Source organism: Mixophyes fleayi, chromosome 7, assembly GCF_038048845.1.
Source record: "Mixophyes fleayi isolate aMixFle1 chromosome 7, aMixFle1.hap1, whole genome shotgun sequence".
In the NCBI taxonomy this organism is placed as follows: Eukaryota; Metazoa; Chordata; class Amphibia; order Anura; family Limnodynastidae; genus Mixophyes; species Mixophyes fleayi.
Genome location: NC_134408.1, coordinates 15,737,211 through 15,750,947, shown reverse-complemented (window position 1 = coordinate 15,750,947; position 13,737 = coordinate 15,737,211). Strand labels below are relative to the sequence as shown.

At 47.8% G+C, this 13,737-nt stretch overlaps 1 protein-coding gene across 1 annotated transcript in view; it reads left to right on the top strand.

Moving 5' to 3' along the window:
- Positions 1-6,505: 6,505 nt before the first annotated feature.
- The window catches only part of RHBDL1 (rhomboid like 1), a 45,821-nt gene continuing 38,589 nt past the window's right edge, over positions 6,506-13,737 (top strand). The window contains exon 1 of the mRNA XM_075179118.1: positions 6,506-7,165. Within this exon, the coding sequence (XP_075035219.1) occupies positions 7,127-7,165 (39 nt within the window). The 5' untranslated portion in view covers positions 6,506-7,126. The remainder of the gene's footprint in view (positions 7,166-13,737) is intronic.

The following is a 13,737-nucleotide window of genomic DNA, read 5'->3' as shown; positions in this document are numbered from 1 at the left end:
GTTGCGCTCTTTAAATTTGTTTGTAAAGTTATCGAACAAAATGATGGATGCAAATGAGTTACGCAAATAAATTAATTTTCCTGTAACATGTTCATGTTCATTGTAAAGTTTGTGCACTATCAAAAGAAAATAATGTGTTTAGCACAAGGCTATCAAAGGTTGTACTGTGGGCCTCCTAGTATCCTTGTGGTGAACGCGTACATTCATTTGGAAGCAATGTGTCATTTTCTAAATGAGTCGATTTCAGAACAAGAGGATAGTATCTTAAAGTTATGGGGATAAAGTTTAAGAATTGCTGTTTAGGATTGTTGTTCATAGCTAAATGAACAACAGTCAAGGAATTTAAACCAGCTTAGGAAAAACATAAATCTACCCTAATAATTAGCCAGTAATTTAAGGGACTGAGGAGATAGGCCAAATGGTATTTTTTTCCAACATTATATGGTTCTTGTTACTTCTGTGCTGTTGTCTCTGAAGGGGGTGAGGAGATTTACAACTTCCTTCACATACATTCTCCTGTGCTCCCTGACCAGCCGTTCCTCCCAGTTAATATTCATAATCATCTTTTGATTGTCCAGTCAGGGTTACAGAAGCAACAAAAGTTGTTGGGAGGAGGCGGGAGAGGCATAGCAGGAACATCTCTTGGCAGAGATCTAATGCACAGGTAAAACTTTGTGAACTGTGCTCAAAATTCTATTTCATTGCACATGTTCAATTTTTGCCTTTATACTTAAGGTTGAACAGTAATATCAGCATACTATACATGTTTTTATATGTTATATTGTAAAGTTACAATTTATAATGTAGTCCTAGATGGGAGGGATAAATTCTACCATCAAAAAGCAGAATAAGCCATTCATATAACCACATACACTTTCCAATTTACTTAAGCAAATACACAATGTCTACTACATTGTTGGACACAACACTCATTATTATTATTATTATTATTATTATTATTATTATTATATTTGACTTAAAAGGCACCACAAAGGGTCCGCAGCGCCGTACATTACATATACAGAGAACCAAGACACAACATGATGCAAAAATGTATACAAACACAGGTGACAGGGTAAAGCAAATCAGATTATTTCTGGGACAGTGAAAGGGAAGGTAGAAATCAGCGAGAAGAAAGCCAAAGCTTAAGAAAACAGGGAAACCAGGGCTAGGGAAGCAGGTCAAGAGGTACAGAGGGTGATGGAATAGTAGAAGGAGCACACAAGGAAAGAGGGCCCTGCTCATGAGAGCTTATATCCTAAAGGGAAGTGGGAGACACAAATAGGGTGGTACTGACTGGGGAAGAGAGCCTGGACAAGGAAGTTATGAGGAGGACTGATAGACTTGAATAAAGAAATTAGTCTTAAGGGCATGCTTAAAGCCTTTGAGAGTAGATGTTAACCTGATGGAACGTGAACTCATCATCGTTATCAGATAAAAAGACATAAATACTATCAATCACTATATATACAAAATGAAAGCAAATACTTTGTCTGTGTGTTAGTATATAAAGCAGATTCCACATCCGGTGCCTGGTATACAATTAGTCCTTCAGTCTGGAACTTAGCGCCGACACTAGCTAAACCACCACCACTGGGAGCTGGCATTAACAACTAGCTGAGTACTCCCACAGCAATTATTAATAAGACCCAGGCAGGAAACTGCTTGCAAAATGGACTTTGAATGGCTGCAGGTTCAAAATTAGCTGTTTCCTGGCACTGTTAACAAATCAGGATGCCAGGAGAGGTCTACTAGTTGCAAGTGGCAGCTACCAATGACATCTGTCTCCGACATGATCGCTGCCAGTTATATCAGCTCTGTGCCCTACCTCCCACTTAATCATCATCCCACAAACATATATGTGCAGGCAGAGTAAAGAGACACGGTGATGCCAAGGACAAGGTTGTTTAGGAGGTCTATTGAATATCATTTCAGTTCAGCCGTTGGACCCAGAGTTAAACTGCGCTGTTGCCATCTCTGTGGTGCGTTTCACCGTCTCCCTAGTCATGGCATCTTCTGCCGGACATGGGGAACAACTGTCATGACTCTGTTTACAGCAGTGTGCTTGAGTGAAAGTCTGTCTGTTGTTGCTGGGAACCGGCTGGGCTTACTGTGCTACCGTACCCTTTATCCCAAATGCGCCCTTTAACCGCAGTAGGAGCGGCTTAAGCTGCTGCCACCACTGGACTCCTTAACGGCATCCAGAATCGGGTTCCTTCTGGGTAACTGTCGCTGCTAGTGTACCCCGTTGCTGGTACACCTGGGCTGGTACCCCTGACCTTGTCCTATGGATCATGGTTGCTGTGGATGGATCCCCCCTGGCCTATCACATTGGCCAGAGCTACTGGGTAGCGGGCAGAGCGGTGGTACTGGATGCTGGATCCAAATCTCAGTACAGCCGGGAACGGATTAGGGTTTTGTCTAATCTGTAGGTCACAGGAATTTCAGCGTGGAAGTAAGTTGTCAAGAAGGTCTTTGAAGCAAGTGATGTTTATTTGCTCAAGTGACCTGATAAGGACAGTTCACACTGGTTTAAGGTACCAGTGATCAGTGGTCAGAAGAAACAAGAATGATACATTTCAGTACAAACCAGTGCTGTTTTATACAGTTTTGGACACAGCCTCACAGGGGGTAAGCCAGCCCCCTGACGTCTGAGTTATGTTTAGTATCAGGATGCAATATGTTTCCCCAAACATGGATTTAAATGCAATTTATACTTAACAAAAGTTGCAGTAATCTGTGGTAGCCTAAATCACATTGATCAGAGATTTCCTTTCAGAATACAGATAATGGCTCCCTGCTGAGCTTTCAGGCCAGAGCAGGCATTTGACAGCAAAAGACTTAGTTAGCATTTACTGCTATCAGCAAAGCAGACTCCCTTCCCACATATGCCTAATTGGAGATTTCCTCTAGCAAAGTTACAAAACCCCAAACAGGACATTTCATATACCAAAATACACACAATATCAAAAATAAGTACATTTGCAATGCTATATAATAAGCGCCCTGCGCTACTTCCTTTAAATAAATTTATACCATGAGTTATTTATAAGTGATCCAGCCACATTGGACTACACAGAGATCATCCAAGTTAGCAGATAGCCTCGAGAGCGCCCGTGCAGCTTGAAAGTGACAGCCGTCTCTAGAACCAGGAGAGGAAGGAGGTCCAGTTAAAACAATGTTGAAGGACAGTTATGTTAAAGCTGACTGATTTAACATTTCTAAAATGGCTAGTTCCACAGACAGCAATTCCTTTTAATTTTTCACTGACATAAGTGGAACTTGCTTTGGTTGCTGGCTGCTATTCCCCATCTGTGACAAGGCACAATATACCTCTTTCAGCACCACTGTTGTATTTCACTGTAACATAACTGACTGTATTCCACTGAAAATCCCAGAAGTGCTGATGCATTCATGTGAGTGTGCCAAGTGCCCACTACCGTGCCACATTCAAGGCCATAAATCTTTTGTCTTGTTCTTTGAATTGCATCCACAATCAATCCCTTGGTGACTGTTTAGATGCCTTAAATAGCATTTTCTGCCCATACGATGCCAATCACTGATTTACCAACCATTTGCTTGTAAAGGACAGATGAACCAAGTCAATTGGTCGCTCAGTGTACATACATGTGTGATTCTCTGGGGGATAAAATACTTTGATTGCTGACAGTTACAGATGTTTGTGATAATACTTGATAAATGCAGCAGCCCCATATTATTATAAATTATAATATAGAGATGTCAGCCTAACCCCCACCCCCCTTCCCCACAAGATAGGTCATCCCGGAGTTTGCACCCATTTTAGTTAACCTGGACACAAATAATTGACTGCTATAAAGCAAGCTTTTTTACATCACTTAATTAACTGTACAATGCTATTGTCTCTCATACATTAAAAATAACTTCTCATTACTTACTAAGTGGATGGTTGATAAGCTTTGGTGAGTTTTAAGTGCCCGTTTGAAGGAGCACAGATTGGGAGCGAGACGGAATTAACGAGGGAGGTCATTCCAGTGCAGGGGGGCAGCTCGGGCAAAGTCTTGAATTCTGGACTGGGAAGTGGTAATTAGAGTGGAGGAGAGGCGACGGTCATTAGCAGAGCGCAGGGACCGGGCAGGAGTGTGAATGGTGAGGAGGTTGGAGATATAGGGAGCAGTAGACAGGGAGAGAGCCTTGTAAGTGGTGATAAGGAGTTTGAAGAGGATTCTGTAGGGGATGGGGAGCCAGTGTAAGGCATGGCAGAGAGGGGAGGCAGAGGAGGAGCGGCGTGAGAGAAAGTTGAGTCTAGCAGCCGCATTGAGTGCAGAGCGGAGGGGGGCGAGATGTGAGTGGGGGAGGCTAGTGAGGAGAAGGTTGCAATAGTCGAGGCGGGAGATGATGAGTGCATGGATGATGATTTTGGTGGCGTCTTGTGAGAGGAAGGGTCGGATGCGGGCGATGTTGCGCAGTTGGAAGCGATAGGCTTGAGCAAGGGATTGGACATGGGGGGGGCAAAAGAGAGAGAGAGGAGTCGAGGGTGACACCCAAGCAGCGGAGTTGGGTGACATACATACATACATACATACGCTGCGCTCTGATGGATCCAGCTACAGTCCTTCAGTCCTGAAGACTGTTTTCAGTGTGACTGCCTAGTTGATTCCAGGGAGCAGTATATATATATATATACACGTTTGGTGTTACAGTAAATACAATACAGGTGACTTGGCAAGTTTCCATAGGTTTAGGCTTCAGAAAGGTCCAGTGTAATGCAGTCCATAGGTCAGTTTAAACAACCCCCTCCAAGGGTGGAGTTCAGCTTTCCAATGGTGGGGGTCAGCTCTCCAGATAATGAATACTAATGTTCCCACCAAGAACTAGTTTAAACTGGTCTATTAGCATTACACAGACAATATCATTCTAATAATTTATTCCCTATCATCGATAACTAGCGCACGCAATGTGCGATCCTTTCGGCGAATGAACCGGACAACTTCGGCTAAATAGGGGATTAGAATGATACCAAACATGACATGCTTCCCGTGAACTGAACTTTAAATATCACTAAAGTGTACATATAACCTTATAATATATAACTATAAACCAAATAACATCTGCTCATAAACGACTGTGGAGCGGAACCATTATAAATATGAAATATATATATATATATATATATATATATATATATATATGTGTAAGTGCAAGTGTATGCGTGCGTGCTTATCGTGCAATTGCGCCATGACACGTGGTGTACTGATCGCAATCGCACGGTAAAACAATATTAATCAATATACTTTCTATTATCCAATTATACGACTTTGACAAGAGGTTGTATATTACTAAGCTAAATAATATTTAATTGTTAAATGGGATGTTTATACATAGCTAAATATGTCCACTACACACTTTTCTACTCCTCTACAGCAGGTTCCCAGGTTAGGAGGAAAGAGCTCGTCTAACTGAGCAGGCAGAGTGTGGAATACAGCTTTGCAGTCTTGCTGTGCAGAAATGCACTGTGTGGATTGGTTATTTATACAAAAGCGTGTGGCCAGTGTTGTCACAGTATCTCAGATGACTGCATTCTCGCTTTTTGACCTGTATGTGATCCCATAAGTACCTTGTCATAAAGACGCTGAGGAAGCGTCATCTGTATGTTATGGTGTGGGGGGCAGGGCAGGGTTGGCAAATTTTAGTCTGGGGGTGGGGGGGGGGAGACTCATTAGGCAGCCTATTAAGAACATTTTAGAAGAAAAAAAGAATATAGGTGGTCCAGTGACCCATCCAAAGGTAGCCCACCATGGGACTGGCCCGGGGGGGCAGATACTCCCCCCCCCCCCCCCCCCCGCCTACCAGCCAAGCCTGCCCCTGTGTGGGATAGGTAGTACTATAGTTTTTAACAGCTGCAATGGAAGGGCAGGGTAACACTAAACAGTGTATTTTATCTCCAGGATTCATATCTGAAAAATGTAATTTTAGGGTTTGGTTTTCCTTTACTATTAAGTCTACAGTCTTCAGATTCAACAGCTTCACTGTTAACTTATTTTACACTTTATACATAATATACAAAGGTGTATATGCCTTTATATTTGTTAAAGATGCATGAACCACATTGTAAAATGTTCCTATATAAATGTAAGGTGCGTCTAACATACTACTTAGGTTCAGCAGATGCTTTTTACATCAGACAAAACCTGCAGTTCTGGGAGACAACACAGATAAACAAGAGCATGCATGAGGGTCGCCATGATAAGTGATGCTGAATGTAGAAGAGGCAGGCTCTCCATGCAGGGCGCACAGAGTGCTAGCTCTTGTGTACAACACGGACCAGATGCAGAAGGGGATACTGAGGTGATGAAGGGGGAGAGAGGGGGACACACACCTGACACCCTATATACACAAGGATGATGTTGTGTTTGGGGTTCTCCAAGCTCAGGTGATGAGGGGGCTGCATCTCTCCCCTCCCCCGGCACGCCCCCAGACCCCCGGTCTCTGATTGGCTACTGGCTGCCACACACCCCCGTTCCGTCTCATTGGCATTCGCGGGCGGTCCCCGGGCCTGTGGGTGACAGAGGAGGACGGGGGGGGAGGGATGTGACAGCTCTCACCCGTGTGTGGCAGCGTGCATTGGGTGTCACCTGGCTGTACCACTCTGCCTGCAGCCCATATCAGCAGCACAGCTCAGGATCCCTCTGCCCATTCCCATGCATCCTCCATAATCCCTATTCTCTGCACCTGTCCATCATCCCGGCCATTCCTCTCCACTTCTCTGGTCCTCCTCCCCCCCCCCCCCCCCTGTTCACCTGCACTCGCTGTGATTGAGCTGTCTCTTTCTCCGTACAGTCTCTCTAGTTTTGGGGAGGGGGCTCCTGTCATCTTATCCTGCCCCCTTTATCTCACGTCCCCGGTGAGGGGGTCTCCGTCATCTCTCCATCCTCTGCCCACCCTCACTCATCTCTCCATTGCAAGCCCTTGGTCTCAGGCGGTGTAAAGCATTGGGTCCCATGATCCCTGCTTCATCCTAACATCCCCTGTCTGTCTGCAGGCTGCGGGGGGCTGCGGGGGGCTGCAGGTGCTGCATGGGAGTAGCCGCAGGTAGACATCGCCTTCCACATTGCAGCGTCCCACACAACAGCCCCTCTGCGGGTATATGGACAGGAGCTCCTTGCTGCGGCTCATCCAGGGGCAGGTAGGAGAGGGGGGGGGGGGGTGAGAGGCATGAGTAGGGGGTTAATGGGCATGGTGAGTGTGTGTGAGAGAGAGAGAGAGAGGATGAGAGTGACAGCCATCCACTGAGTGTGTAAGACAGAGGGAGGATGAGAGTGACAGCCATTCACTGAGTGTGTGTGTGTGTGTGAGAGAGAGAGAGAGAGAGGATGAGAGTGACAGCCATCCACTGAGTGTGTGAGACAGAGGGAGGATGTGAGTGACAGCCATCCACTGAGTGTGTGAGACAGAGGGAGGATGTGAGTGACAGCCATTCACTGAGTGTGTGTCTGCAGGAGAGAGTATGAGAGTGACAGCCATCCACTGAGTGTATGTGAGACAGAGAGAGGATGAGTGACAGCCATCCACTGAGTGTGTGAGACAGAGGGAGGATGAGAGTGACAGCCATCCACTGAGTGTGTGTGAGACAGAGAGAGGATGAGAGTGACAGCCATCCACTGAGTGTGTGTGTGTGTGTGTGTGTGTGAGAGAGAGAGAGAGAGTATGAGAGTGACAGCCATCCACTGAGTGTGTGTGTGCAGGAGAGGGTATGAGAGTGACAGAAAGAGGATGAGAGTGACAGCCATCCACTGAGTGTGTGTGAGACAGAGAGAGGATGAGAGTGACAGCCATCCACTGAGTGTGTGTGAGACAGAGAGAGGATGAGAGTGACAGCCATTCACTGAGTGTGTGTGTGTGTGTGTGTGTGTGAGAGAGAGAGAGAGAGGATGAGAGTGACAGCCATCCACTGAGTGTGTGAGACAGAGGGAGGATGTGAGTGACAGCCATCCACTGAGTGTGTGAGACAGAGGGAGGATGTGAGTGACAGCCATTCACTGAGTGTGTGTCTGCAGGAGAGAGTATGAGAGTGACAGCCATCCACTGAGTGTATGTGAGACAGAGAGAGGATGAGTGACAGCCATCCACTGAGTGTGTGAGACAGAGGGAGGATGAGAGTGACAGCCATCCACTGAGTGTGTGAGACAGAGAGAGGATGAGAGTGACAGCCATCCACTGAGTGTGTGTGTGTGTGTGTGTGTGTGTGAGAGAGAGAGAGAGAGTATGAGAGTGACAGCCATCCACTGAGTGTGTGTGTGCAGGAGAGGGTATGAGAGTGACAGAAAGAGGATGAGAGTGACAGCCATCCACTGAGTGTGTGTGAGACAGAGAGAGGATGAGAGTGACAGCCATCCACTGAGTGTGTGTGAGACAGAGAGAGGATGAGAGTGACAGCCATTCACTGAGTGTGTGTGTGTGTGTGTGTGTGAGAGAGAGAGAGAGAGGATGAGAGTGACAGCCATCCACTGAGTGTGTGAGACAGAGGGAGGATGTGAGTGACAGCCATCCACTGAGTGTGTGAGACAGAGGGAGGATGTGAGTGACAGCCATTCACTGAGTGTGTGTCTGCAGGAGAGAGTATGAGAGTGACAGCCATCCACTGAGTGTATGTGAGACAGAGAGAGGATGAGTGACAGCCATCCACTGAGTGTGTGAGACAGAGGGAGGATGAGAGTGACAGCCATCCACTGAGTGTGTGTGAGACAGAGAGAGGATGAGAGTGACAGCCATCCACTGAGTGTGTGTGTGTGTGTGTGTGTGTGAGAGAGAGAGAGAGAGTATGAGAGTGACAGCCATCCACTGAGTGTGTGTGTGCAGGAGAGGGTATGAGAGTGACAGAAAGAGGATGAGAGTGACAGCCATCCACTGAGTGTGTGTGAGACAGAGAGAGGATGAGAGTGACAGCCATCCACTGAGTGTGTGTGAGACAGAGGGAAGATGTGAGTGACAGCCATCCACTGAGTGTGTGTGTGCAGGAGAGAGTATGAGAGTGACAGCCATCCACTAATTGTGTGTGAGAGACAGAAAGATAATGAGAGTGACAGCCCTTCACTGAGTGTCTGAGACAGAGAGAGGATGAGAGTGACAGCCATTCACTGAGTGTGTGTGAGACAGAGAGAGGATGAGAGTGACAACCATCCACTGAGTGTGTGTGAGACAGAGAGAGGATGAGAGTGACAGCCATCCACTTAGTGTGTGTGACACAGAGGGAGGATGAGAGTGACAGCCATCCACTGAGTGTGTGTGAGACAGAGAGAGGATGAGAGTGACAGCCCCCCACTGAGTGTGTGTGTGTGTGTGTGTGAGAGAGAGTATGAGAGTGACAGCCCCCCACTGAGTGTGTGTGAGACAGAGGGAGGATGTGAGTGACAGCCATTCACTGAGTGTGTGTGTGCAGGAGAGAGTATGAGAGTGACAGCCATCCACTGAGTGTATGTGAGACAGAGAGAGGATGAGTGACAGCCATCCACTGAGTGTGTGAGACAGAGGGAGGATGAGAGTGACAGCCATCCACTGAGTGTGTGTGAGACAGAGAGAGGATGAGTGACATCCATCCACTGAGTGTGTGTGTGCAGGAGAGAGTATGAGAGTGACAGAAAGAGGATGAGAGTGACAGCCATCCACTGAGTGTGTGTGAGACAGAGAGAGGATGAGTGACAGCCATCCACTGAGTGTGTGTGAGACAGAGGGAAGATGTGAGTGACAGCCATCCACTGAGTGTGTGTGTGCAGGAGAGAGTATGAGAGTGACAGCCATCCACTAATTGTGTGTGAGAGACAGAAAGATAATGAGAGTGACAGCCCTTCACTGAGTGTCTGAGACAGAGAGAGGATGAGAGTGACAGCCCTTCACTGAGTGTCTGAGACAGAGAGAGGATAAGAGTGACAGCCATTCACTGAGTGTGTGTGAGACAGAGAGAGGATGAGAGTGACAACCATCCACTGAGTGTGTGTGAGACAGAGAGAGGATGAGAGTGACAGCCATCCACTGAGTGTGTGTGACACAGAGGGAGGATGAGAGTGACAGCCATCCACTGAGTGTGTGTGACACAGAGAGAGGATGAGAGTGACAGCCATCCACTGAGTGTGTGTGAGACAGAAAGAGGATAAGAGTGACAGCCATCCACTGAGTGTGTGTGTGTGAGAGAGAGTATGAGAGTGACAGCCATCCACTGAGTGTGTGTGAGACAGAGGGAGGATGAGAGTGACAGCCATCCACTAAGTGTGTGTGAGACAGAGAGAGGATGAGTGACAGCCATCCACTGAGTGTGTGTGAGACAGAGGGAAGATGTGAGTGACAGCCATTCACTGAGTGTGTGTGTGTGCAGGAGAGAGTATGAGAGTGACAGCCATCCACTAATTGTGTGTGAGAGACAGAAAGAGGATGAGAGTGACAGCCCTTCACTGAGTGTCTGAGACAGAGAGAGGACGAGAGTGACAGCCATCCACTGAGTGTGTGTGAGACAGAGAGAGGATGAGAGTGACAGCCATCCACTGAGTGTGTGTGAGACAGAGAGAGGATGAGAGTGACAACCATCCACTGAGTGTGTGTGAGACAGAGAGAGGATGAGAGTGACAGCCATCCACTGAGTGTGTGTGACACAGAGGGAGGATGAGAGTGACAGCCATCCACTGAGTGTGTGTGAGACAGAGAGAGGATAAGAGTGACAGTCATCCACTGAGTGTGTGTGAGACAGAGGGAGGATGAGAGTGACAGCCATCCACTGAGTGTGTGTGAGACAGAGAGAGGATGAGAGTGACAGCCATCCACTGAGTGTGTGTGAGACAGAGGGAGGATGAGAGTGACAGCCATCCACTAAGTGTGTGTGAGACAGAGAGAGGATGAGTGACAGCCATCCACTGAGTGTGTGTGAGACAGAAGGAGGATGTGAGTGACAGCCATCCACTGAGTGTGTGTGTGAGAGAGAGAATGTGAGTGGCAGCCATCCACTGAGTGTGTGTGAGACAGAGAGAGGATGAGTGACAGCCATCCACTGAGTGTGTGTGAGACAGAGGGAAGATGTGAGTGACAGCCATTCACTGAGTGTGTGTGTGCAGGAGAGAGTATGAGAGTGACAGCCATCCACTAATTGTGTGTGAGAGACAGAAAGAGGATGAGAGTGACAGCCCTTCACTGAGTGTCTGAGACAGAGAGAGGATGAGAGTGACAGCCATCCACTGAGTGTGTGTGAGACAGAGAGAGGATGAGAGTGACAACCATCCACTGAGTGTGTATGAGACAGAGAGAGGATGAGAGTGACAGCCATCCACTGAGTGTGTGTGTGTGTGTGTGAGAGAGAGTATGAGAGTGACAGCCATCCACTGAGTGTGTGTGAGACAGAGAGAGGATGAGAGTGACAGCCAACCACTGAGTGTGTGTGTGTGTGTGTGAGAGAGAGTATGAGAGTGACAGCCATCCACTGAGTGTGTGTGTGTGTGAGAGAGAGTATGAGAGTGACAGCCATCCACTGAGTGTGTGTGAGACAGAGAGAGGATGAGAGTGACAGCCAACCACTGAGTGTGTGTGAGACAGAGAGAGGATGAGAGTGACAGCCATCCACTGAGTGTGTGTGTGTGTGTGTGAGAGAGAGGATGAGAGTGACAGCCATCCACTGAGTGTGTGAGACAGAGGGAGGATGTGAGTGACAGCCATTCACTGAGTGTGTGTGTGCAGGAGAGAGTATGAGAGTGACAGCCATCCACTGAGTGTATGTGAGACAGAGAGAGGATGAGTGACAGCCATCCACTGAGTGTGTGAGACAGAGGGAGGATGAGAGTGACAGCCATCCACTGAGTGTGTGTGTGTGTGAGAGAGAGTATGAGAGTGACAGCCATCCACTGAGTGTGTGTGAGTCAGAGAGAGGATGAGTGACAGCCATTCACTGAGTGTGTGTGTGCAGGAGAGGGTATGAGAGTGACAGAAAGAGGATGAGAGTGACAGCCATCCACTGAGTGTGTGTGAGACAGAGAGAGGATGAGTGACAGCCATCCACTGAGTGTGTGTGAGACAGAGGGAAGATGTGAGTGACAGCCATCCACTGAGTGTGTGTGTGCAGGAGAGAGTATGAGAGTGACAGCCATCCACTAATTGTGTGTGAGAGACAGAAAGATAATGAGAGTGACAGCCCTTCACTGAGTGTCTGAGACAGAGAGAGGATGAGAGTGACAGCCATCCACTGAGTGTGTGTGAGACAGCGAGAGGATGAGAGTGACAGCCCTTCACTGAGTGTCTGAGACAGAGAGAGGATGAGAGTGACAGCCCTTCACTGAGTGTCTGAGATAGAGAGAGGATAAGAGTGACAGCCATTCACTGAGTGTGTGTGAGACAGAGAGAGGATGAGAGTGACAGCCATCCACTGAGTGTGTGTGACACAGAGAGAGGATGAGTGACAGCCATCCACTGAGTGTGTGTGAGACAGAGGGAGGATGAGAGTGACAGCCATTCACTGAGTGTGTGTGAGACAGAGAGAGGATGAGAGTGACAGCCATCCACTGAGTGTGTGTGTGTGAGAGAGAGTATGAGAGTGACAGCCATCCACTAAGTGTGTGTGAGACAGAGAGAGGATGAGTGACAGCCATCCACTGAGTGTGTGTGAGACAGAGAGAGGATAAGAGTGACAGCCATCCACTGAGTGTGTGTGTGTGAGAGAGAGTATGAGAGTGACAGCCATCCACTGAGTGTGTGTGAGACAGAGAGAGGATGAGTGACAGCCATCCACTGAGTGTGTGTGTGCAGGAGAGAGTATGAGAGTGACAGCCATCCACTAATTGTGTGTGAGAGACAGAAAGATAATGAGAGTGACAGCCCTTCACTGAGTGTCTGAGACAGAGAGAGGATGAGAGTGACAGCCATCCACTGAGTGTCTGAGACAGAGAGAGGATAAGAGTGACAGCCATTCACTGAGTGTGTGTGAGACAGAGAGAGGATGAGAGTGACAACCATCCACTGAGTGTGTGTGAGACAGAGAGAGGATGAGAGTGACAGCCATCCACTGAGTGTGTGTGACACAGAGGGAGGATGAGAGTGACAGCCATCCACTGAGTGTGTGTGAGACAGAAAGAGGATAAGAGTGACAGCCATCCACTGAGTATGTGTGTGTGAGAGAGAGTATGAGAGTGACAGCCATCCACTGAGTGTGTGTGAGACAGAGGGAGGATGAGAGTGACAGCCATCCACTAAGTGTGTGTGAGACAGAGAGAGGATGAGTGACAGCCATCCACTGAGTGTGTGTGAGACAGAGGGAAGATGTGAGTGACAGCCATTCACTGAGTGTGTGTGTGCAGGAGAGAGTATGAGAGTGACAGCCATCCACTAATTGTGTGGGAGAGACAGAAAGAGGATGAGAGTGACAGCCCTTCACTGAGTGTCTGAAACAGAGAGAGGACGAGAGTGACAGCCATCCACTGAGTGTGTGTGAGACAGAGAGAGGATGAGAGTGACAGCCATCCACTGAGTGTGTGTGAGACAGAGAGAGGATGAGAGTGACAACCATCCACTGAGTGTGTGTGAGACAGAGAGAGGATGAGAGTGACAGCCATCCACTGAGTGTGTGTGACACAGAGGGAGGATGAGAGTGACAGCCATCCACTGAGTGTGTGTGAGACAGAGAGAGGATAAGAGTGACAGTCATCCACTGAGTGTGTGTGAGACAGAGGGAGGATGAGAGTGACAGCCATCCACTGAGTGTGTGTGAAACAGAGGGAGGATGAGAGTGAC